Below are 25944 nucleotides of genomic sequence, written 5' to 3'. Positions count from 1 at the left end.
AATGAAATCAGGACGGCTTTGGTAATTTTTGGCAACAATTTTCCTCTTTCAGTTGAAATAAGCTACCTCACCCTGTTGCTTATGACATTTGAAGCTACAACATATTTTACATTATTACATATAAATTACATTATTACATACATTTAAGCCCTTCTAGGTTGGATTTTTTATTTCAAATTTCTGACAACAACAACAACAAAAAAAAAGTATTTCTTTATTGCTGAAAATTAATATATGTCCTATCCTAAATTCGAAAATGTAAAATATTTTTGACAGTAAGCAGTTTTTGATGGACCCACAGGTGGTCAAGTATGTCACAAACTACTGATCACCAGTTTTCAATGCAATGTACCCAAGTTTTAAATTTAAGGAAAAAAAAAAAAAAGTGATACTATACTGTTTTGATGTGTTTAATGTAAATATCTACATAAAAATAATTATTAAAATTGCATGAAAATGGATTTCCAACCTTACCATTACAGCTTTACAACCTGCCTTGGGCATCAGAGCATAAAAACCAAATTTATTACAAAACCAAAATTATTTAGTTAATCAAGAAAATTTTTTTTTGCTTACTTTATAAACAAAAGTTGGCTATAAATATCAAAAATATCTTGAATGTGTTTTTAGGTGAAATTCTAACAGATATCATGCAGATATTCAATAACAGATATTCAAGGCAGTGCGAAAATTGTGAAGAAACTAGGACTAGTTGCGGTATCTCTTTGCAATATTCAGAAGTAAAAAAATACTCGCGGAATTTAAAGCGATAAATTCAGTTTCAACGACATAATTTTTCACTTTGTCGCATTGCATGCGATGCCGATCTTACAGCCACAAAAACGGCGAAGGTGTGAGACGTGATGCCGACCAAGAAGGGGTTGAAGCTGCTATATTTAATACATATTTTGGCAGTCCATCAAATAGAACAAAGAATGATCACCAAAATCCCTATCTGTTATGATTTTCCCCCTGTTAAGTTTTCATAATACTGTTAGTGATACCGAAAATAAAACTACTGAATGAAGAAGTTATTTTTTCCCAGTCATTTTTTCATTCCCAGTCCAGTAAGTCAGACTATTTTATGGAAGTTTTAAGATAGTTTCATTTTAAGAAAGAAGAACTTGAGATAATTAATTAATTATATGCCAATTCTAAATTTCAACACCAAGAATGATAAGCATTAGGAGTTTTTATTAATGAACCCGTAAAATATATAAAAAAAAAACCCTACCAGACGCCCAGCTCGTCTACAGAGACTTGCATATTTTAACCATGATCTCATATCTTCTTGAGGACTAACAACCAAAGAATGGACTTGCATAATTTTCTGCCAATCTTCAACAATTTTTTGACATCCCTATTAAAAAAAAAAAAAAAAAAAAATAATTAAAAACTTACAAAAACTAACAAACTGCCAAAGATAAAATTTTAACAATATTTAGGGAAACATGAAAAGGGAAGTGTGACTGGAAAGATATATAAAAGGCAAAATATTTTTTATTACAAAGCTATTACATACGAGAGAAGGAAAGGGTAATAATAATGAAATGAGAAACAATGATAAACATAGAATATTTTACCGAATAACCTACAGTTCACTTATCAGATACATACCTGAAGCCTATCCCACCATTTCTGTTTGATTGCATCTCGTCGTTCAGGTATCAACTTATACTGAATTACTTCCTCTAGTTCAGACATCATTTGAACGTGAACCATTGCCTAAGATAAAAATATAACAAATGGAGGAAAACACAAAAAATTAGGCAAAATAAAAGCACAAAATTCCTAAAGAAGTTAAAAAAAAAAAAAAAATAAATCTCACACCTGAAGTGCTATTTGAGAGACACATTGTAAAGTTATTAAACACATGAATTTGGTTTTCAGGTAGAAATTTATATTAAAACACATATACACAGAAATTTGGAAACTATATTAATAATAAAAATATTCACAGAAAATTAACGATTTTTTTACAATAAGCATAATTTTTTTTTGATACATCAAATTTTAATTAGATTTTGTACAACCATATGGTTTTAAACATTATTAAAAAAAAACTCACGCCATAAGCACGACTGTAACTCTCACCAGCAAGAGCTGTCAACTCGGTGTCAAGAAGGTCCCGGGCTTTATCTATAAACTAGAATAAAAAAATGCACATTATAAAAATGCTCTTTGCAGAAACACCAGTATATTTTAATTTTGTTTTATAAACACTTCAAATTTTAGACAAAAAAGGGATTAGGAATGTATTTAATTTTTTATTGCCCCCCCCCAAAAAAAAAGAATTGATTCAATCAATGTTTTTTGTTTGATAAAATGCCTGAAATTGATCACTTTGTTACATAATGTGAAGTACCCAAATTTAAGATACGATTTTATTTTAAATTTATGATGCCTGTCTTCTCCATAGAAATAGTTGCAGCCAAATGATGGATTATTTGATAGTTAACACAGTTTTCTTCTTCTTTTAAGTTTGATAGACTTGGGTTATGTTAAAAAGTCAATATTTTTTTTTTTTTTTTAATAAATTCAGAAGAGATGAAAAATATGCAATACCCTCACCTGGATTCGAACCTGGACTTCTCAATTACGCGCCTAGTGTGCTACCGTTACACCACAAAGGCATGTAGAAAAGAGGGGGAAAATACCTTATAATGTATACGATTTATCACAATGTGACTGCAGATAGACTGCAAAGGATATAAAATAGGACATTCTTATCTCAAAGGAGGTGAATATTCTTCGCATTTCATAGACAGCATTAACAAAATTACCTAAAGAACATGTCAATTCTAGGCATTGCACAGCCATGTGCATATAAGATAGCAGACATTCAGAGTTACAGAAAGAACATGATTGCTAACACTAAGGGATCTGAACTACTCAGAAATGGGGAACATTTCATTAACTCATATCCTAATTTGATAATGGTGCAATTTAAGTCAGCAATCAATGGATTCATTGTGTTTCATAAAGTTTTGAGGATGTTGCCCAACAGTTACATTGCTGAAATCTTCATAGTTTTAGATAATGTACTACATTTGAGTCATATTTTGAAATCAGTCTTATCACATCAACTGTAAATCAAAGATATTATGTGATCTGATCATACAGATAACATTTTCAATCATTTATAGCAAATGGACATACTGGTAAGTGGAAAACTACATCAGGGTATAGACTAATCATATTAGAAAGCTTTGTACAAGCTGGTAATTTCTCTGCCACAGAGCAGGGAATAATTGTTACGAAATGTCCAGGCGCTGGTGACAAAATTGAAGATATAGCATGGACGGATGGAGAACCTTCTGGAACGAATTCTTAATGGTTTAGCCCAGAATGTTCTCGAACAAAAGCCGAAAGCTATATAAACCCTGCTGGTCCGCGGTCAGTGCCAGTGTGCGTCGTCTAGCGAGCTGATAGTCAGTCCTTGAGCGAGTGTCTCGAAGTCTAGCGCCGAGTTTGTCGTCGAGTGCATCGAGAGAGTCTTTTAGTGTATCACAAGTTGTAACGTGGAGAGCCTCGAGAGTACGTGGAGTGCCGAGAACGACCAAGCAGAATCGGGAGCTGTACTCTGGTGCTTTGCAGTGAAGCTGTCTCAACCGTTATAGCCTGATAGTGTGAAGGCTGTATCGCTGATTGTGTCAACATGTTTATAGTAGTTCTTCTACGACTGTAAAATGCGATTTTCGAACTGCCCTGATTAATATTGGCTAAATAAAGTGTGTTTTGATACTTCATCAAGTGTCGTCAAAATTCACTCCAAATCCATACGAACCCCGTACGAACTGGTATCAGAAAATAACGCAACAATATGTTGAAATATATGATCTAGATTCTTCTTTGGAGGAAGATATTATAGATCAATTTCAGGCATTTTTATCAACACTATATTCATTTGTGGTGATAGTTTGTATTTATGGGATAATGCATAAGTGATACAAAAGTTGAATCTTCTGAATCTGAGATCATTTTTCTGATTTACTATTATACACTTCACTGACTTCTGCAAATAATCAATTAAAATCCTCTTGAGTACTATTAACAGAATGCCTTCCAATGATATTTGATAAATAAGGCTACATTATATACATTGTTAACCACAGAATGGTACCTAGCTTGGTAAACTTTAATTAGCACCTTACTGATTTGACATCACACAGATTTCACATCACAATAATTAACTGCAATTATTTATTTGAATTTAAGAGAAGCCTGCATGTTATTACTTATATATGGATAATGTTTTAACATTTCATGTTACATTAAAAAGTGGTTACATTGTAGAGACATCAAGTTATTTTGAAGCCATGAAAAATGAGCAATGCCCTTGGCAGGATTCGAACCTGGACCTCTCGGATATGTGCCGAGTGTGCTAACCGTTACACTATGAAGGCATGCTGGAAGGGGGAGAAAATACCTTATAACATCCTAGGAGGCCTATAGTTACAATTTTTATTTTTATTTAATAAAATATTTGTATAACAAATTAAACCTTTTGTAATAGCTAATGTTCAAACAAATAATGGCATACTATGTAGAAGGAATTAACATATATTACAAAGTCTGAAATCCAAATGTCCAACACCTGGAATGATCTAATATCCATAATTCTGGGCAACCAACCAAATAAATAAAGAAATAAAATAATACCTCCCCCCCACACACACAAAGTCAAGGAATGAAGAATATAATAAAAAAGGAAGCAAGACTGCAGTAGACGCAATTTTTCACCACATAAACTGATATTTCTGTGTGTCACTATCAAATACCATTCTGGCTAAGGGAGTCCCATCGTGGACAATAACAATGCATTAATGCACATTTTTTACTGATGTTACCCAGAATCACACTTTCGGCCCTTGAGTGATTGGGGGAGGGGCGGCAAGGCTGACACTATGCACTTTGCCACCCACATAATTAAAAAAGTATTTCTTAAAAAATACATAACCTAAAAAGGTATTTCTAAAATAGAGAGAAGACAAATAGCAGAGCAAAAATACGATGGTTTCTATTGGAATTACAAACTATAGCTATTTTTTGAACGACAGTATCGCGAAGCACGATCTCCTGATAACGACAACACTCACTGTTGCCAGAACTTATCTAAACTATATATTATATTATTATTATTTTTATTAACATACTTTAATACTTCCCCTTGTAAAAAATAATAATAATAATAAATTAAAGAAAAAGTCACATCTTAAGTCCCATCTTATCACAAAGAATTAACAGTCTCAATTTAAATAAAGGTTTAGTCATTATGTCAGCAACTTGCGCCTCTGTAGGTACCTGCTGCACAAAGATTTCCTTTTCTAGAACTTTCTCTCGTATGAAAAAGTGCTTGATATCAATGTGTTTTGTGCGTCGATGAAACTCCGGGTTTTGTGACAGGCTCACTGCAGCGGTGCTGTCTACTTGAATTACTGGAGTTTCACGTAACTTGGTTACATCACTAAATACTCGCTTTAACCAAATTACTTCTCTAGAACATTCACTAGCTGCAATTACTTCTGCTTCAGTCGTCGAAGTTGCAACAACTGTTTGCCTTTGGCTAATCCATGATATAGCTCCACCACTATATAATATCACTACTCCACTCGTTGATTTTCCTGTTTCTTGACAGCTTCCAAAATCTGCATCACTATAGCATTCTAGAATTCTTAATTTGTATTTATTCTTGTATGTAACACCTTTAGTTAGAGAACCTGCTATGTATCTCAATACACGTTTCACTTTTGTCCAATCATCTTTCGAAGGATTTTCTAGGTAACGTGATAGAATGCCAACACAGTAAGCTAAATCTGGTCTTGTGCCTAACATAAGATACATTAAAGCTCCTACAGCTTCTCTATAAGGAAAAATTTCTCTGTTTGATTTATCTTCCTTTTTCTTTTCAGTTAGACCTTCCTTCAGGATAGGAGTTGACACTGGCTTGCAATCTTCCATCCCAAATTTTTGAAGAATTTTTCTTGCATAAGCTTGCTCACTAATTTTAATACTTCCATCTTCAAGATGTTTAATTTCAAGTCCAAGAAAGTATACTGCTGGTTTAGTTGTGATTCTGAATCTCGAATTCAATTCTCTGAGAAATTTTTCAGATTCTTGTAGATCTGTTGATGCTACTAAACCATCATCTACATATATAAACATACGATTAGCTTCTTGCCGTTATTGTTTCTTATATATAAGCATGGATCAGCTTCACTTGTCTTGAAGCCTAGCTGTGACACAAAATCTCCAAAATACTTATTCCAGCAGCGTGATGGTTGTTTAAGTCCATACAAACTGCGTTTCAACTTACAGACTTTCTTCGAACCGTCACTATATCCTTCTGGTTGCTGCATGTATATAGATTCTTCAAGTTTTCCACATAAGAATGCTGAACCGACATCAAACTGAGAAAGATGCATTTTCTCATTGGCTGCGATGCTCAAAACTGAACGAATAATTCCTAACTTTGTTACTGGACTAAATGTTTGATCATAATCAACTCCAAAACGTTGAGTACATCCTTTGGCAACAAGTCTAGCCTTGAATTTATCAATAGATCCATCAGGATTCCTTTTGATCTTATAAACCCACTTGCATGGTAGAGCTTTAGCATCTTTTGGTAATTTTTCTAAACTCCATGTTTCATTCTCTATCAATGATTTCATCTCTGAATCCATAGCTTCTGTCCAATTAACACTTTGCTTACAGTTGATCGCTTGTTCATAAGATTCGGGCCCTTCAGAATCAATAATAAAAGCTTCACTTATCATTATATAATCTTCAAAACGCTTTGGCTTTCTCAAGTCAGCTCTATCTCTTAGGTATCTTGACTGTGCATTATTTTGCAAATTAATATCTTCACATTCTTGTCTTTCAAAATGTTCTTCTGATATATTTCCAGATATTTCTTTGTTGTATTCTTTTTCTGAATTATCTTCTTCACAAAGAAACTTTTCTGACTTATCTTTTTCTGAATTTTGTTGATGTTCAGAGCCAGAAATTAGGCTATCTTGATCTTGAATAGGTAACTGCACCCTTTCTTCACAATTTGTGAGCTTTTCGTTAAATATAATATCACGTGAACAGATCACACTATTGGTTTCTTTGATCCATAGTCGGTATCTTTCGTCTCCATCATTAACCAATTAAATAAGCTTTTGTAGCCTTATTATCCATTTTCCTTCTTCTTTGTTTAGGAATATGGGCATAACACACAGATCCTACTATACAAAGATGCTTAATTCGAGGTTTCTTTTTAAACCATAGCTCATAAGGACTCATGCCTTCTACTGATGATTTGCCAGTTCTGTTTAGTACATATATAGCAGTGTTGACTAGTTCAGCCCATATTGCTGCAGGAAAATGAGCTTCAGAATTTGAGTACTTAAATGTTCTTGCCACTTCGGTTATTGTACATATGTCTCTTTCACTAGAGCCATTTTGTTCAGGAGAATAAGGTGCTGAGAGTCTTTGAGAATGCAAAATAGCACGCACTTTGTCATTGTCAAACTCGCCTCCATTATCGCTGAGAAATTCTTTGACTGAATGTCCTAAAATTTTAGCGTGTGCAAGCATGTGCTGTAACATATTTACAACAGCAGATTTTTCCTTGATAAAATACCCATAACGAAACTTTGTGTAGCTATCTTTAAACACAACTAAGTATCTTTTCTTCTGGAAAGATTCATCAAAAGGTCCACAGACATCAGCTGAAATTAATTCACCAGGCTTGCTGGCTGGCTTTCTTATGCCAAATGGTAGACGGTGTGCTTTGCCAAAAATGCATGGTTCACACAATTTTCTTTCAAATGGGATTTTAATTCCTAATTCTTTCTCAAGCATGTTCTTAATGTGACGTTTATCTTGATGTCCCCATCTTTGATGATATCTCTGATTCTAACAAGGAATTGTCTGCTTCAGCAGCATGAACTTCTATAATTTTATCAGGCATAATAGGTTCGATAGCTGCCTTGTATAACGTACCATATACTTTGCGAGTTCCAAAAAGCACTACTTGACCATTAACCTTTAACCAGCATTCTGTAACTGTTGAAATAAATTTACTATTCGGATTTCTATCTTGAACAGCAAGTAAAGAAAATAAATTTCTGTTTATCTCAGGGACATACCAAACATCTTTAAGGTAAATTCTTTGGATTGTTTTGACACATACTGTACCTTTACCAAGAGCAACTAAAGTTTCTTTCCCAGCAGCCTTGATGCTACAGGGACTATCAAACTTCATAAAGTCAATAAAGTATGTGAAACAATTCATGATATGTCTTGTAGCTCCACTATCAATCCAAAAAGATGCTCGATCAGTCTTAGCCTCTTCGTCAATGGACATCAGTATTACACTGCCTGTATTTCCTTCATTGGTCTTCATTAACCTATTCTTGGGTGGTCTTCCATCAGCAATCCACTGTTTACAATCTTTTACCCAGTGTCCTTTCTTTTTGCAATAATTGCAAATATCTTCTTTTCTTGGTTTTCTTCTGAATTTGTCTTTTTTATATTGCTTTTGTTTTTCAGATTTTGACATTACTAATGCCACTTGTTCATTTGTATTGCCTTTCTCATGACTTTTAAATTCTCTTTCATGAGAGCAAAGCTGTGCTGTTAACTCATCAACTGTACTCTTGTCTTCACCCAAAAGTAACAAACTTGACTTAAACAAATGGTATTGTCCTGGTAAGACATCTAAAATCTTGCAATTGAGTAGCATGTCAGGTAACTTATTTTCATTTTTCTTTTCAAGTCCTGAATTCAACTCATTCCATAAGTTTTTTAATTTGGAAAGATGAGCCGCCATATTATCATTTTCATTCCACTTGAATTGAAAAAATTGCATGCATATACAGTCAAAAGTCGTTAATTCGGACACCCATAATTCGGAATGATCTATAATCCGGACCTCAAAACTAAAAAATTTCTGCGCATGCGCCGCGTTGACACATGCGCATAGGCATTTACGCGTGCGCGTAAGACCCTTTACGACTGCGCATATGAGTGTGCGCAAGTGCAGAATATGTTTTCGCGTGCGCGTTTTATTATAATGGACGTATAAGCTAAAATTGTCTAATTATCTATTTCAGTTAATGTTGATGATTGCGTTGTTCCTTAATTTTCGAATTGGATCCGGCTTATTATTTTTTGCAGACTGTAAGAGCAATTTTATAAAAGTAAGCTTAAACTTTCGATTATATCAAAAAGAATTTCCGATATACATTTGTTAATATGTAAAGGATCTAAAGCGAAAGTATGTTTTGAAATCCGAAATCTGTTTATCAATTTCACGCTGCTCGGCGGGGGGATCGCCGCGCGGCGGGCGCGTAATGAATTGGAAGTTGATCTGTCAACACTATCTTTATTCAGCGCAGATGTTTTTATTTTATTTGGCTTATAATTCCTTACCAAATGTAGTATTTCATCTTGATATGCTCCGTCTTTGATATGATTTAAAACAAGTTCCTCGTCATTATAATTCGCTTTTGATAGCGAAGAAAGTAACAGAGGTTATTGAAAACGAAAAAATTTTGATTGACAAATTAGTCGGTGTTCTCGACACAGCAATTATAGGACTTGAACAGCGTAACTTTGTAACTGAACAAGAAATTATGTCTGTTTAATAGAATTAAAGAGAAAGTATTATCACATGAAACGAAGCAAAACTTAAACAACTTACATTGAAAGAAATGTTTAATAAAGTAAACAAATAAATATTAAGCTTTTTCTTTTTGCAAATTTTGATACCCTTTTAGATCATAATTGTTCTTTATTTCATAAATTACGGTTTCATATTTTTAATTTTAGAATTTCTGCATGCCATCTTACGAGATTTAAACTGATGATCTATAATCCGGAAAAATCGATAATCCGGAATCGCCGAAGTCCCGACGAGTCTGGATTAACGACTTTTGACTGTATTATACAATTGATTTTCCAATGATGCTTCAAATAACTTATGTAATTCCAACCACACTTCTCTAGCAGTCTGAAATCTCATAATTTTTGCAGAGTTTCTTCCATCATGGAATTCGTTAACACCATCATAGCACTAGTGTTTGCATTTTGAAACTTCTTAACAGCTTCATTATATTTCTCTTGTTGAGCAATCGGAGCATCTACAGGAAGAATTTCTGGTTTCACTATAGTTCCTTCTACAATTTCTAAAGCACCAGGATGATAATTTAAAACAAATTTTATCCTGTATTTCCATACAAGCCAATCGCTTTCACCTGATAAAGGCTTTACTTGGACCTTAGATAATTCCATACTTTGATTTCTAAACAACTTTCGATTGCTATAACGAAAACAAAACGCTTACTTGATTAGGCTTAACGAGTTTCGTTTCTTCGAGAAAACATCGATTCAAAACATTTGACGCAATATGGGAGTTTGCTTGACCCATAACCTAAAAAAGTATTTCTTAAAAAATACATAACCTAAAAAGGTATTTCTAAAATAGAGAGAAGACAAATAGCAGAGCAAAAATACAATGCTTTTTATTGGAATTACAAACTATAGCTATTTTTTGAACGACAGTATCGTGAAGCACGATCTCCTGATGACGACAACACTCATTGTTGCCAGAACTTATCTAAACTATATATTATATTATTATTATTTTTATTAACATACTTTAATAATAATCACTTGCAGTTCCTAAATTCTGCTGCTCAGTACACCTCTCTAAATTCAAAACAATTTATTGCCCCTAAATTCTACTGCCCAATTCCTTTCCTAAATTCTAAAAATTCTGCCATTCCTAATTTTTGCTACTTTGTGTTTCTTTAAATTTTAAACCATTGCCACCTCTAAATTCTAACACCGAATGAGACTGCATTGGCTGTACTTGCTCTGATGCCAGCCCAATGGGGGTTAGCAATTTCCTATCTGATCTAAACAACAAATGAAGCCCCAGTGTCATCGCATCCATAAGTCATCTTACTAGATTTAAACTGATTACCTAAAACCAGGAATGTTACTGTCATACTATGTTTCTTTCCCAAAATTTTGCCTTTTACATGTTCCTTACTAACATGCCTGAGTAAAAATTAAGTGAATATATGACTACATCTAATACCAGCATAACTTCTCAATATAATGCTATATTCTTGAGCATCAGAGATCTTTAATAGTATATTTAATATATTGAAATTAATTTTTAAAATACTTTTAAGTATTTTCAATGACGAGCAATAAATATTAATCTCTTTGATACAAGTTATTTTCAGTTACGTAGATTTGTATTTACTCTTGAGCATTTAAAATAGTATTTATGCTTGCTTTACAGAATTTATTTTGCTCATAATTTGATTGAAAGATTTCTAGTTTTAATTTAAAATTTTAAGAAAAGCTAAAGTTTGCTTGAATGTTTTAGGGCAGAAAGGGGAGACTATGTTTTGTAAACATATACGAGGGCTATCCAGAAAGTAGATTACGTTTTGGAATAAAAATATAAACAAAGTATAGGAAACAAATTTTATTATATACAGATGAAAGCCACACTCAAATACTACTTTTCTACATAGTCACCATACAAATTAAGGCATTTATCGTAGCGATGTACGAGCTTGGAAATTCCTTCGTCGAAAAATTCGGCCGCCTGCGCCTTCAACCACTTCGTTACCTCTTCTTGCAGCTGTGCGTCGTCATCAAAACGCTGCATAGCCAGCCACTTCTTCATTGCTGGGAATAGGTGGAAGTCGCTCGGTGCCAGGTCGGGACTGTACGGCGGATGAGGAAACAACTCCCACTTAAAAGATTCAAGAACTTTACGAGTGACATTTGCCGTGTGGGGCCGGGCGTTGTCGTGAATCAACAAGATCTTAGAGCTCAACATTCCTCTGCGCTTGTTTTGAATTGCTCTTCTGAGTTTTTGGAGAGTTTGGCAATACCTTTGAGAGTTTATTGTAGTGCCTCTTTCCAGGAAGTCCACCAAAATTACACCTTTTCTGTCCCAAAAAACAGTCGCCATCATCTTCCTTGCCGACATTGTTTGCATGCATTTCTTGGGTTTTTGGGGAGAACTTGTGTGCCCCCACTGCATTGATTGCAATTTCGTTTCACAGTTCACATGTTTCACCCATGTTTCGTCACCAGTAACGATGAGATCGAGTAAAGAGTCACCATCCTTATGGTAAGCGTCCAAAAAGTTCAACGCTGCAGCCATTCGCTGATTTTTGTGGTCCTCTGTCAAGATTTTTGGAATCCATCTTGCACAAAACTTGTGGTAACCAAGCTTTTCGCTGATGATTTCGTGCAACAAACTTCGCGAAATTTGTGGAAAACTCAAAGAAAGTTCCGTTATTGTGAAATTTCGATTTTCACGGACTTTAGCATCGACTTTTTCGAGAAGTTCGGCGGTCACTATGCTGGGTCTCCCACTTCGATCTTCGTCGTGAACATTGGTTCGGCCATTTTGAAATCTTATGACCCACTGACGCACTCCACCTTCAGTGATAATGTTGTCCCCATACACTTCACGAAGCTGCCGATAGATTTCTATCGGTTTACAGTTTTTTGCAGTCAGAAACCTTATTACTGAGCACACCTCGCAGCTCGCGGGATTTTCAATTAACGCAGACATTTCAAACCGTCACAGTATCTGAACGGAGCACAGCACGAACCTCTCACTAGCACGGCTAGATGCAGACTGAGCTGCGCAACGCTCTGACCCCAAGATGGCCGCGCTAGCCCCGCCCCTAGCGGACACAGACGGAAACGTAATCTACTTCCTGGATGGCCCTCGTACATATAAGAAAATGCAAATGTTTTTAATTATTACAGTAATTAAGTCAAATAATAGCAAAATAAATTGCAAGTCAAGTTATCTTTTCTGCTGCACCATATACAGTAAAAACACAAACAAGCTTAAACTACAATTCTTATTTAGAAATATTAACAAACAATAAATTTAAAAAATCATTACATCAAATATAGCTAATGATGATGAGTATGACAAAATAATCACATGATTAACTTTTTACAAACACTTAAGAAAATGCCTAAAATGCACTTCAGATATACAACCGACCTTCATTTTAAATGGGTAGAATTATTTTTTAAATAATTTCATAGCACTTTAAAAAAATTCACTAAAAAATATAAAAACTTCAAAATGCTGATATATTAGATTTAAAAAAATGGTCATTATACAGTACATAATTTTGTTTCTCTTGCTTACTTTAAAAAATTGCTAATTTTATGGTTAAGTTTTAATATATATATGACATAATAAAAGCAAAGGAAATGACGGAGCAGTGTCGATGCGTGCTTAGATCCATATTGAAGAAGAATTTTGATTGCGTAGTATTTAAAGAACTTGGCAGTCGAGGCAGTTTTAATTCCATTTTTATTTCCAATTGACATATGTGGCCACAGATCACTTGGCACTAGTCGTGTTCCACAGAAGATTTACATTTTTGATATTGTTGGGATAGAAAGCAAGCCAGCGAAATTACATATTAGCAGAGTAGAGAGCAAAAGCTGAAGTGCGTCGTTATGAAAGATGGAAGCACGCGAAGAGAAAAGTTTTAGTTTACAATTCGGTGATTGGTCGTCAAGAGGCATCTGGTATTAACGGTTACATAAGATCGCATGATTAATTTGAATGACGCAGATGACTTTTTCCAGATGAAGTTAATCAAATAACTTATTCAGTAACTGAACTATTAGATACGACTGACTTTAAACTTTAATACATCATAACGTTCTAACAAAGAAAGAGGAGCATAGCGGAAGCGTTAGCAGGACGAAGGCGAGAAGGCATCTGTCTAGGAGAACTTATGACGCAGCATTTATATGAAAGGTTATGTAACAGAGTAGCTTCTAGAAAAATGTAGAAAAACTTATGACACAGCATTTATATGAGGAGGTTATGTAATAGGTGCGAATGTTCTAGAAGGTAATGGTCTAAGGGGAGATGCTGAATTGCAGAAAATTAATTAAAGGATGCTGGTTCGCAAAGAGCAAAGCCATCGTATTTTTTATTTTTTTATTTTTTTTTTTTTTTTAATTTTACATATATATAAACAGCTGAAAATCTGACCTTTGAGGAGGAAATTTTTTTTAACTGTTTCACATTTTTTAGCCTAAAAACTAAGCATAAATTATAAAATATCACCAGTCACTATAATCTAAACAAACTAAAAACAATAATATTAATATTTTCACAACTTTGTTTAAGGATTGGAATGATGAAGTACATAACAACAACAATTAAATATTTATTTAATATAAAAAGAATTTAGGATTGTTTAGATTGTGACAAAGCATTTAGGCTATTTGCAAAAGAGAAAGAATGCCTTTCAATGGAAACTCATTTGTATTCATTTCACACATGGGGACACCCATTAAAATTCCCATGGAAACAGCTTGTTTGCTGGGATTTGAACCAATGTTCATCTACGAGTGCTCAACAACAAGGCTCAGATGAACAGCATATTTTGCAAAAATAATATTCAAGGTTATATATATTTTTCATTTTTAATGCTTTCTAAACACATATAATTGAAATAAAAGTTTATACTATGGTATTACATTTTAAAATGTTAATCTGTTCAACACTTTTTCTTATTTCTAATAATATTTAAGTAGAGACTTGAATTCCTAAGACTAGAAAATTTAAAGTATGAATACTAACAAGTGTCACTTATAATCTCCAAAATGGATTTAATTAACATTAACAACTCCTTTAATACTTAATAAATACAGCAGCAAACCTGTTGTGCGAGATGAAATTCTGAACGATGTATTGAGAGTATGGCTTGGTAAAAAGCACTGTCTGTTGTACCGCGAGGAATGACACGTGTGTACTCTTCCATACTTTCCCAATGTCCTAGAGAAAAAAGAAGTATCATAACATTCTAATTTTTAATCAAATAATTATACTCATATATTAATAATAGAAAGCATTAAGGCATCTTTTAAAAATGAATTTACTAAAATACTATAGAAATATGTTTTCTTTGAACAGTAATACAAATAAGAATTTTAAAAAATATTCTAAAGCAATCATGTATGCAATACATTAAGAAAAAGAGAGAGAAAGGGAGAAATAAGACAGGAGAGCACAAAATTTAAAAATTTTTATCATAAAAATTTTACTTGACGGAAAAAGAGACAAAAGATGAAGAAAAAGAAAGCTATGATCAAATTTGAATTTCCTGTTAATTTATTTGAATTTGCATTCAAAATAATTACACATCACTCTTTAATTTTTTAGGAGTGGTAAAATATTTTTAAATAAATAAAATTATAGAAAAATGCAATTTTAGTAATTTAAGAATTCTAATATGTGGATGACTTAAAACAATTCTGGATTAAAGGTCACTCTTCCAAAAAAAAAAAAAAAAATGTGATCCAAAAACTAATTATAATTTAACATATTGAAATTCTTCTTATTAAAGTTTTAAAAAGTTAGAAAATATTTTTAAAATATAAAAATAAGATTTAAAAGAAATTACAATCTTCTCTTGGAATGTAGATTTTTTCAGCCAAGTTACAGCAGCCCTGCTAGTTTAAGCACTGTCATTTAGAAATTTAAGATATAGAACATAAAATCTACTATTTAAAAAGGCAAAACTCTTCCAGATGTATGGTGTGAAAAAATGTTCTATAATATTATTTTATCAAAAATTAAAACTACCTGAAAACTTATGCATTTGTTCATTACAGATAACTTTATTATTTGAGATGTAACTGTGTATTTATTTCACTAGATCACCTGTGCATAAGATGTGCAGCAAATATTTCTCTCAAGTAAAAATACTTTGTAGAGGCATTAGTTGTTTTTGGAAGCAGGGGACATAAAAAATTAACAATGCCTTCACAAGGACTCGAACCTGGACCTCTCGAATACATGTCAAGTGTACTACCATTACACCACAAAGGCATACAGAAAGGAGGAAGAAAATACCTTTGAATATTCTATTTTCCTAAGCCCAAAAACAAACACCTTAAAGAGGTTTCTTCAAGGTATTTAATAAAAATGTTTATACAAAGATTTACAGAAATTAAATGCTTAAAATATATGGCTCACATTTTCAAAGGAATAAAAAAAGTACAGAACATCATCAAAAAGCAGATTTCTTGTACTACTTTTTCATTATTATAACTATCGCAAAACACACATTTTTTATATATAAACACACATTATATATATAAAAAAAAAATTAATTGAGAGATACAACCAAAATCTGCATATAACTTCAGGTTTATAAATGGAAAATCTTTTAAGGTTTATTTACCCTGCATGCTTAAAACACTGATATACCAAATGAATAGCTGCACAATTACCTAAGCCCCAAGCTGCAGCAGCTGCAATTGGTGCCATCTTTGGGCGGTAAGCTTCATCAATATTAGTCCAAGTTTCACTGGATAACTGATATAATTGGGACCTGAAATGAAATTGAAATAATTCTACATTATGATGATGATACAATATTTTACATTAAAAGCTGTAATATCATATACAGTCAAAAGTCGTTAATCCGGACTCATCGGGACTTCGGCAATTCCGGATTATCGATTTTTCCTGATTATAGATCATCAGTTTAAATCTCGTAAGATGGCATGCAGAAATTCTAAAATTAAAAATATGAAACCGTAATTTATGAAATAAACAACAATTATGATCTAAATGGTATCAAAATTTACAAAAAAAAAAAAAAAAAAAAGCTTAATATTTATTTACTTTATTAAACATTTCTTTCAATATAAGTTGTTTAAGTTGCTTCGTTTTATGTGATAATACTTTCTCTTTAATTCTACAAACAGACATAATTTCTTGTTCAGTTACAAAGTTCCGCAGTTCAAGTCCTGTTAATTGCTGTGCCGAGAATACCGACTAACTTGTCAATCGAAATTTTTTCATTTTCACTAACCTCTCTGTCACATTCCTCATGTCTTTATCCCTTTTTTGCAGCAATTCCACTTTTTGTTTGTTGGACATCGAAACATACTTTTGTTTTGTAGATCCTTTGGAAGTTCCAGCATCGGAAATTCTATTTGACATAATCGAAAGTTCAAGTTTACTTTTATAAAATTGCTCTTACAGTCTGCAAAAAATAATAAGTGCGATCCATTTCGAAGATTAAGGAACAACGCAATCATTAACATTAACTGAAATAGATAATTAGATAATTTTAGCTTACACCGTCCGTTAAACGCGCAGGCGAAAATGTATTCTGCACTTGCGCACACGCATATGCGCAGTAGTCAAAGTCTTACGCGCACGCGTAAAACGCCTGTGCACATGTGCCAACGCGGCGCATGCGCAGAAAGTTTTTAGCTTTGAGGTCTGGATTATAGATCATTCCAGATTATGGGTGTCCGAATTAACGACTTTTGACTGTACTAAATATTTAAAGCAGTCGTGTCTATTGATTTGTTTAAAAGCAATGAACCAACAAAGTATCAAAAGTATTCACTGAAGTATCAAAAGTTTCAGTTTCCTGGTTTGGCAATAAAAAAATTATTTATTAATTGGTTGTTGCTTGGAAAGAATGAACTGATTTCATTCATACTGAAATGTTTCTATACATTTGCTTTTCAGAAGTACATAGAACTTATAAATTTTTCTTTGAATGCAGCTCACTCATCTGGCAGGCTTGGCTGCTAGTTTTGAATGAAATTTGTATTTTATAAAATCCTTCATGACCTGGTGATTATAAAGAAAAAGCTATTTCCTTTAATTTTCAGCAAATATTAGACCTAGCATGTTTTTATTGTTTTCAACTGTCTATCAGCACTAACTACACTGATATCCAAAATTATCTTTATCTACACAAAAACAGCAGTTTTTCAAAATACTGAATAAAACTTAATGAATTTATTTGAGGACAACACATGTTATCAGTATTACAAAATGAAAAACTGAATATGTACGAACACAGAGCTATATTATGAAAGAAATAAAATTAAAATAATGCATGGCAACAAAATTTTAGAAAATTTAAATATTTAGAAAACAAATGCAAACTTTTAACATTAATACAAAATGTGATCTCCCACATTCAACTGTCCAGCATTCAACAAACCAAAATACTTTTTTAACTTTTATAATCATTTTTAAAGAAAAATTAAGCAAAAATGAGAGGCCTTGCAAAGCCATTATAAAGCATTTATAAGACTATGACAAAGAACCTGCTTATAGCATCACAAATGTGAATACAATCACAATATCAGCACGAATTACTCTTGCAAGGATGTTTAATACCGACCGTTTTCGACTTTCCCATTTATCATATTTGGCAAGAATACACTTTTGCCAACTGTGCGATTTAGAACCAAAAATGGATAAGCATGATGTCACAACAACCATTTCATCTTAATTTAGAGTCTTAATTTAGAATTTAATCTAAACTGGTTTATCGAGGATTAATTGGATTTAATTTCTTAAATCCAATTAATCCTCGATAAACCAGTTTAGCCTTTATAAAAGAGGAAACAACTGCTGTACATCCATTTTTCCTTGCATTTGAAAAAAAAAAGGGGGGGTTAAAATTTGGAACCTGCCTTAAAAGGAACAGCATGCAGTGAGTATTTCCAAAATTAGGTATCCTGGCATCAAGAAAAATGGGTTCAACATGAGACTTTATTAGAAAATGGATAAACAATGAGAAGACAATATGAAAAATTATGGCAAGGAATTTAAGTTTTTATGTGATGTATCAACTTACAAATAAATAAAGGGTGATCAGTTCCTTCAAAATTCTATAGGACTAACTTAATAATGTTAATGTTTAATGGGATCTCGCTAACTTCATGGCCACTGAGATTTCATAATCAGATAAAATGCATTACTTTCATGGTTTAAAGCCTATGAAAATACATTTGCTTCCATGACTGAAATGTATCCCTAATTCTTGTGCACTCAGGCATTAAATACAACCCTCCCTCTTTGCAGAATTAATTACCCCCTCAAGCATTTTCTCCACACAAATATTGTTTCCCTTATTGCTTGTCAGTTTGGTATACCATTGTTCAAAAGGCTGGGGAAAACTTGGAATGAATGGCTTCAAAAGATCACAGCACCGCACATCTATTTTTCAGGTTTCCTTGTATAGAAAAGGTTGCACATTATATGGGGAATATACCAAAAAAATTTTAAAATCTGTTTGAAATTATACATGCACATTATATGCTGGAATACATGGTACTTTTATTCAAGTATTTATACAGCAGTTGATTCATAATTTTTTGAAGCTGATTAGTAACACAGTACCACACTGCTAAATGAACTATTATGTTACATTTTAGCATATCTCAGAAAAAAGTTAAGTTGTTATGTGTCAGAAATCCTTTATCCCCTTTTAAAAGACTGTTAGTAAAACCTATTATTTATATTTTATTTCTATTTATTTTTATTATTCATTTATTTATTTGAGAAAAATACATTAAGTTGATCAACTTTTTTAAAAGGTTACTGTATTTTTAAGACAGTGTAACTGAACGTTTGGTGGAAGGGGAGAGGGGTGGGAGACCCGCAGACCTGTCCCCTCGAGGTGCTCTCCATCGAAGCTGGGGGCTGAACTGAGCTAAATCGCACTGTCACCTGCAAGGTGCTAAAGGCTGTTTCCAACAACAGGTGTAATTTTGTGCTCCTTGCTGCAAGGAATTTCATGGGCTTGGGCTGATGTTACTGTCAGACAAGTGAGCATAAATAACAACAACAGAACAAAATATTCACAAAATCTATACGCATTCATTGAAAACCTTTATTATTCTAACAGTATTAAATGAAAAATGTTCATATTTAATTAAATTATGATTCATTCCCTACAAATTTTGCGCTTCATTTTGCAAATAGAACATAGTAAAAATATATTACATTGTTATTACTTTATTGATACAATTTTATTTAGGATATATCATAAATAGACTTTTACTAAAGTTATAAATAAAATTAAAAATAATATATTTTGAAAAGCATTCTTCATTCATTCAATATTGACACCACTCATTCCTTAAATCTAAAATGAAGCTATAAGATAGAGAAAATGCCAACAATTCATGCTATATGTTTTTCTACAATTAATCTGCACTTTATGGTCATTGTACAAAACCGGTAAGTTGAATTATTGGCAAATCTAAGTATATATTTGCATTAATTGTTTTGTACTTTGTGTATCATATGCAAAAAGAACTTATGAAAAAACTGATTCATACTTCTAATAATACACATAACACATACTTTACAGATCTTTTTAATGTCATATACATGAATTTTCCTATTGAAAATATTGCATAATCAACTGCTAGGAATCTTCCAGACAACTTTTTGATAAAATATCTATATATTCAGTTTTTTTTTTACCTTCATATATTCTAAATAAATACATATTTTACATTAATTTTTGTTCTTTCTTAGCTACTGCCATACATAAAAGTTCCACACTGTTTTTTCCATGATGATATATTTTTTATTTCATTCTCACAGTTTATAAATATCTTCAAATAAATTTTCTTCGAGTTCTATAAAACCTACTTTAAAAAAAATTTTAAAAGCTCATATGAGTTACTATATATTTTTTTTATATATTTAGTTCTTTCAGAAGATCCCATATATATATAATTGAAATAGAAATTTATATATTTAGTTCTTTCAGAAGATCCCATATATACATATATATATATATATATATATATATATATATATATATATATATATATATATAATTGAAATAGAAATTGTAAAGCTAACTAGTAATGAGACGCAAGACCTATTTGGTCTCAAAAAATTTTTTGCGCATAATGCTGCAAAAAGATATGATATAATAGTAGGTAGAAACAATGCAGCGATCTTGCTAAAAAGTTACCAGGAGCTGTAGCTCCACGAAATAGTTCAACGCTGTATTAAAATATGAACTAAGGAAAATTTTTTTAAAAAATTAATCTGGAAAAACTGGGAAAAAACTGTAAACACGCGAAAAAATCGTTAAAATTAACGTTGGAAGACATGCAAATGCATGAAAAAATATCTGACCATTGTGATATGTGAAAAGTTAATACACATAAAAAAATATATTGACGGAAAAAAATATATATGAAAATTTAATACACATAAAAAAAAAAGCAATTCATATTTTATTGTGTTTGATAAATTCCAATATTTAAGATAAGATTTGAATTTTATAATTAATGACTTACTAAGTATTCCTGTTGAAATTATACAACAAACATGAAATTTTTAGAGAATAAAACATATAATTAAAAATTACCATTCTCCCAAGACTTCTAGACATCGCATCTGGCCCATTATTAAATTTGCATCATCTGGCTTTTGTTCACGAGCCTGCTGATAAGCAGCAAGTGCCTTATCCCATTTGTGCAGCTTTTCATACCACCGTTCTTTAACTTTCTGCAAAAAATACATACAAAATCAATATGAATATAATTTTTGTAATTTCTGATGCAAATGACTTAATATATAACATGACCATGACTTAATATGTACTTAACTGCCTAAGCTAAATTATACACAGACAGACTGGAAAAAAAAATATTAAGTAATAGAAGAAAAGAAATTATTTTAATAAAATATTTCTAGATCTAGCTCATAATTTTTGCTAAATATATGAAATAATATACACATATTATAGCATAACACAAGAATTATATTAAGAGCAATCTTCTGGAAGATATTAAAATACCGATTTGAAAAGGACTGAGAAAGAAAAATTAATCAAGGTTACAGTAATTTATATCAGGGATGGCAAACTGACAGCCTGCAGGCTGCATACAGTCCACGTAATAAAATTTTGTGGCTCATGGTGTAATTTCCGAAATTTATAATTTGATATCTTCTGTTAACACAGCAAAAAACAAGAATTCCTTTTGGATTCTTTTGAATAAAAACAACATGGACAGTCATGGTTATAGTCACAGAGCTGTGATGTTTAGCCTTCTGAATGGTCAAAAAAGCAATAATGACAAGGCTCGAATGATCAAGTGATGGTCACGTTCAACCACGATCAAGTGATGAATCAAAACATAGTTCAACATGCACATGGGTACAGACAGACAGATTACTTGATGTCTTCAGTATAGTAAGTTTTCACTATGAGTACAAAGAAAAATAAAACTGTTGATAAAAACAGACAGTACAGTGAACAATGGGAACAGTGAGATGTACTGTTTTATTATTCAAAACTCCAAATTAATGTGCTTACTTTGTGAAGAAACTGTGGCAGTATTTAACCTCTTAATTGCCGCAGAAAGCGTACAAGATTCACTCCCCAGTGCCACCATTTTTTACGCAGACGCACGTAATTATGCGATGTATTAGGGGTAAAATAAGTGCAAGTTTTGCTGACTAAAATCTGTTTACCTTCACAAAATAAAGAGTAAAAGAAAAAATAAAAATACAAAATTTAATATTTAGAGTAAAAGTATAATAAAAAAGATGCTAATATAATAAAAATCATGTTTATATCATAAAAAAGATCCTAAAAAAATGGAGTTTTGATCAATTTATTTTTAGACCAGTAAAGTGTAATATTTTTCATCTGACATAATATCATATTCTGAGGTGTCCAATCCTGAAGATGATGGAAAGTAATCATCTATTTCACTGTCATACATATTCGTAAAAAAAGCACCTACTACAAACAGTAAATGAAAAGCACAGAATAAAAAAAAGTACATTTTACTCAAACAGAAACAAAAGTACATTTTACTCAGAAACAAAAGCAGTAACTGAGCAGTCATTACTTTCACTGTTTCAGAAATATTTCCCCTCCAATTCCTCCCCCTCTCTGAAATAGTATATCAGATATCTCTGAAATAGTATTTGCATACTCTGTCAAAGTCATTGTGGTGTTATATTCCAAAGCTTTGCGAATAATTTTATTGATAGCAGTGCAAAGCAAATGATAGCATTTCGAAAGAGCATATATATACACCTGGGGCAGTTAGCGCATCGGCTGAGCAAGCCCGTGGCAGTCAGGGATTAAAGGCTACAATGAGAAAAAACATGATGAACCAAAACATAGTGATTATATGATACTAAAAAAGAAAAAAAAAAGAAGTAAATGAAACAGAGCCGACAGAATTTAAATTCTAATTAAAAACTCAACTAAGAATGTTTAGTTCAGCGCTACAGCAACCATCTAATACTGTTAGAAAAGTTATTTTATTTCATTTCATTTCTAAATTCTAAAAACTGAAACCATTTTCGGAATGGTATAAAGGAATATTTACAAGCTGTTGCAAAATTGCCTGATAAATATCTTTAAATACTAGTTCATCTCAGCAAACACTGTGTCGTCAAATTACCAACATTTCAAACAAAATTGTTGCACTTTTTCTCGATCTAAATCCAAAATTCAAATATTTCTCTTTGCCATTTGACGAAAGTTATGACATTTCTGGCACAGCTCAACTTGTAATATTCATTTAGGGAATAAATGAATCATTCCAAGCAGTCAAAGAAGTATTAAACCTGATCAGTTTAAAGTGCATTCCAAAAGGGGAAGGATACTTTTCAGTCAAAACTGTTTATGCAAATCAACTGATGTGCAGCAACTATGACTGATAATAGAGCTCTAAAATTACTAATAAATCAATTAAAACCAAACCAAATTAAAATTGAAAATTTAATTATTATCTGCTGTTTGATTCATTAACAAAATTTGTGAGCTCAATTATTATTCATGAATCATGGTGTGTAAGTGGTCATAAAAACAGTAATTATACTTGATCACGTGCACTTTTGCATCAACAATTTAAGAAATTTCCAGTAGAAATTGGATGCTAAATCTAGAGATGTAACTGTTGCTCAATAGAAGGATGCTATATGCCACTTACCCAATATTTCTTTAAAGAACTGCCATATACTTTTGGCTTGAAGAAAAAACTACTATCAAATGGTGCAATAGACAGTTAAATATGTGTTAATAAAAAAATATTAATTTTTTATTCTATTTCCCAATTATGGTCTCCAGAAAGATAAATGAAAGCTATTTTTCCCTACACATTTCAGTTTTTCATTTTTTCAAATTGCAACAGTGTTTCAGTTTTTGTCAAATTAATTTTAAATGATGCCAAAATTTGAAAAAGCACTTGGAGGAGCTGCTTTAATAGGAAGTACTGTCAAAAATAACTAATGTTCCTAAAAGTAAATAATAATACAAAAATGCCTCATATAAGCACTTTGTTATAAACATTCTTAATGACAGCTTAATTCTCTTGTAACGTTCACCACTTTTTTTGGGGGTGGGAAGTTTTTTCTAACTTCAAATAACAGACTCACTTACTTCAAAAGAAAATAAAAAATAGATGACTTATGGAAAAAAGGTCACTGCTTTAAAGATAAATATTATGTTTAACTGCAATTTTTTTAACAAAAGATATAATTGAGTACCACTAAAATTGTATGATTCTATTCATGATAGAGATCATCCTGTTATTCCAGGCTCGCAGGTTCATCTTTTCCAGTTTTGTATTATAAGATATTTTCTCCCTCTTTTCTGCATGTTTTCATGATGTTATAGTATCGTACTTGGCACGCATTCGAGAGGTCCAGGTGAGGGCATTGCAAATTTCTTCAGTTTCCTGCTTCAAAAGAACCAAATGACTCTACAGTATATTTCCAGAAATACAAAATGCTGTCATAGTTTTTTTTATCATTATATTTTTAGAAGCAGCTCTTCTAACTGCATTATTTTGATTTGCAAATAACATGCAGTAGCTCATTCAATAATATTCAATTTTACCTATTTTCTTCTTCACTTTTCTTAAACCTAATTAGTGAAGGTTTGAATGATGTTACATTTCTCGATAAACCCTTAAGCGTAATTAAGCCTTAAGCCCTACAAGCACACCAAATTCCAGATGGGTAGTAGTTAGGCGAAATGCTGATATATTTAATAGAACTGAATTCACAAATATTATTTATGATCAATACTTCTAGTCTGATTGTAATAGACTACAAAATTATACATTTAACATTCAAAAATAAATATACAATTCTTTCAAAACATATTAAAACAATTCCAATAAAAACGGTTTATATATACCAAATCAGCTCCATGTTTTGTAGCATATTCTAAAACACCAGCAGCAGCTTCTGTTTGATGTAGTTTATTGTTAATGCTAAAAATATAACATCAAAATTAAAATTAAAAATGAACAAATATTTTACTGTTATACAATCAAATAAAAGTAGACTGCTTACCTTATCAATGTTTCTAAAATCTCACTAGTAGGACCTTTATGGAATTCGTCTTCTTTATAATGTAAAGCCTTAGCATATGCTCGACATTCCATAGCCTTCTCACCAAGGAGAGTTGATCTCAGAGGTAAAGGACCCTTAAAATGATTCAATAGATTTACTACCTCTTTTATTTATAAAATTAACATACTTTAGTTTGGATTTGTGGGCAAATTGTAAATTATTTGCATAGTATATTTTAATGATTATAAGTCAGACAGAATTAATCAAAATACTTTCTTCTGCATTCAGTTCCAGTGATTATAAAACACAAATACTAAAACGTTTAAATTTAACAATACCTTTTCACAATGTTCCATGAATTCAGCAAGATTTAGAAGGGTCTGAGTAATTTCAGGAATATTTTGAGTTGTTAAAGCTTGTTCTAAGCTTTCAGCTAACTCAGCTTGTTGAGCTTCGTGTAGTTCAGACCAACAGGATAGAAATATTGCATTAAACATATCCCTATTTAATAAAAGAAGAGAACAAAAGCTTCAATATTAAGGTAATCAAAAATCAATCAGTTGTACATTTTTCCAAATTTATACATTAATTATTGTCACAAATGATGGCAAATTAGATAATTAACACAAAAAAAAATTATGATTAAGCTTGACACCACACCTTCTTTCCAACTATTCAGATATCAAGGCTGGTTAGGAAAGATGGGGATTCAAATCAATCATAAAACTGAGATAATCTGCCGAATATTAAAAGCT

General features: G+C 32.0%; 1 protein-coding gene across 1 annotated transcript in view; it reads right to left on the bottom strand.

The window, feature by feature from the left end:
• mTor (serine/threonine-protein kinase Tor) overlaps positions 1-25944 on the bottom strand; it is a 157276-nt gene that overhangs the window by 56083 nt on the left and 75249 nt on the right. Inside the window, exons 29-37 of the mRNA XM_085816207.1 lie at positions 25528-25690; positions 25190-25323; positions 25032-25107; positions 21234-21373; positions 16309-16409; positions 14733-14848; positions 2069-2146; positions 1618-1725; positions 1235-1360 (exon numbers count right to left, since the gene is read on the bottom strand). Of these exons, the coding sequence (XP_085672333.1) occupies positions 1235-1360; positions 1618-1725; positions 2069-2146; positions 14733-14848; positions 16309-16409; positions 21234-21373; positions 25032-25107; positions 25190-25323; positions 25528-25690 (1042 nt within the window). The remainder of the gene's footprint in view (positions 1-1234; positions 1361-1617; positions 1726-2068; positions 2147-14732; positions 14849-16308; positions 16410-21233; positions 21374-25031; positions 25108-25189; positions 25324-25527; positions 25691-25944) is intronic.

This window comes from Stegodyphus dumicola, chromosome 4, assembly GCF_044657685.1.
Source record: "Stegodyphus dumicola isolate Sdum_Otavi_A_Nest chromosome 4, ASM4465768v1".
In the NCBI taxonomy this organism is placed as follows: Eukaryota; Metazoa; Arthropoda; class Arachnida; order Araneae; family Eresidae; genus Stegodyphus; species Stegodyphus dumicola.
The sequence above is the reverse complement of the archived record's forward strand: the minus strand, read 5'-3'. Positions and strand labels throughout refer to the sequence as shown.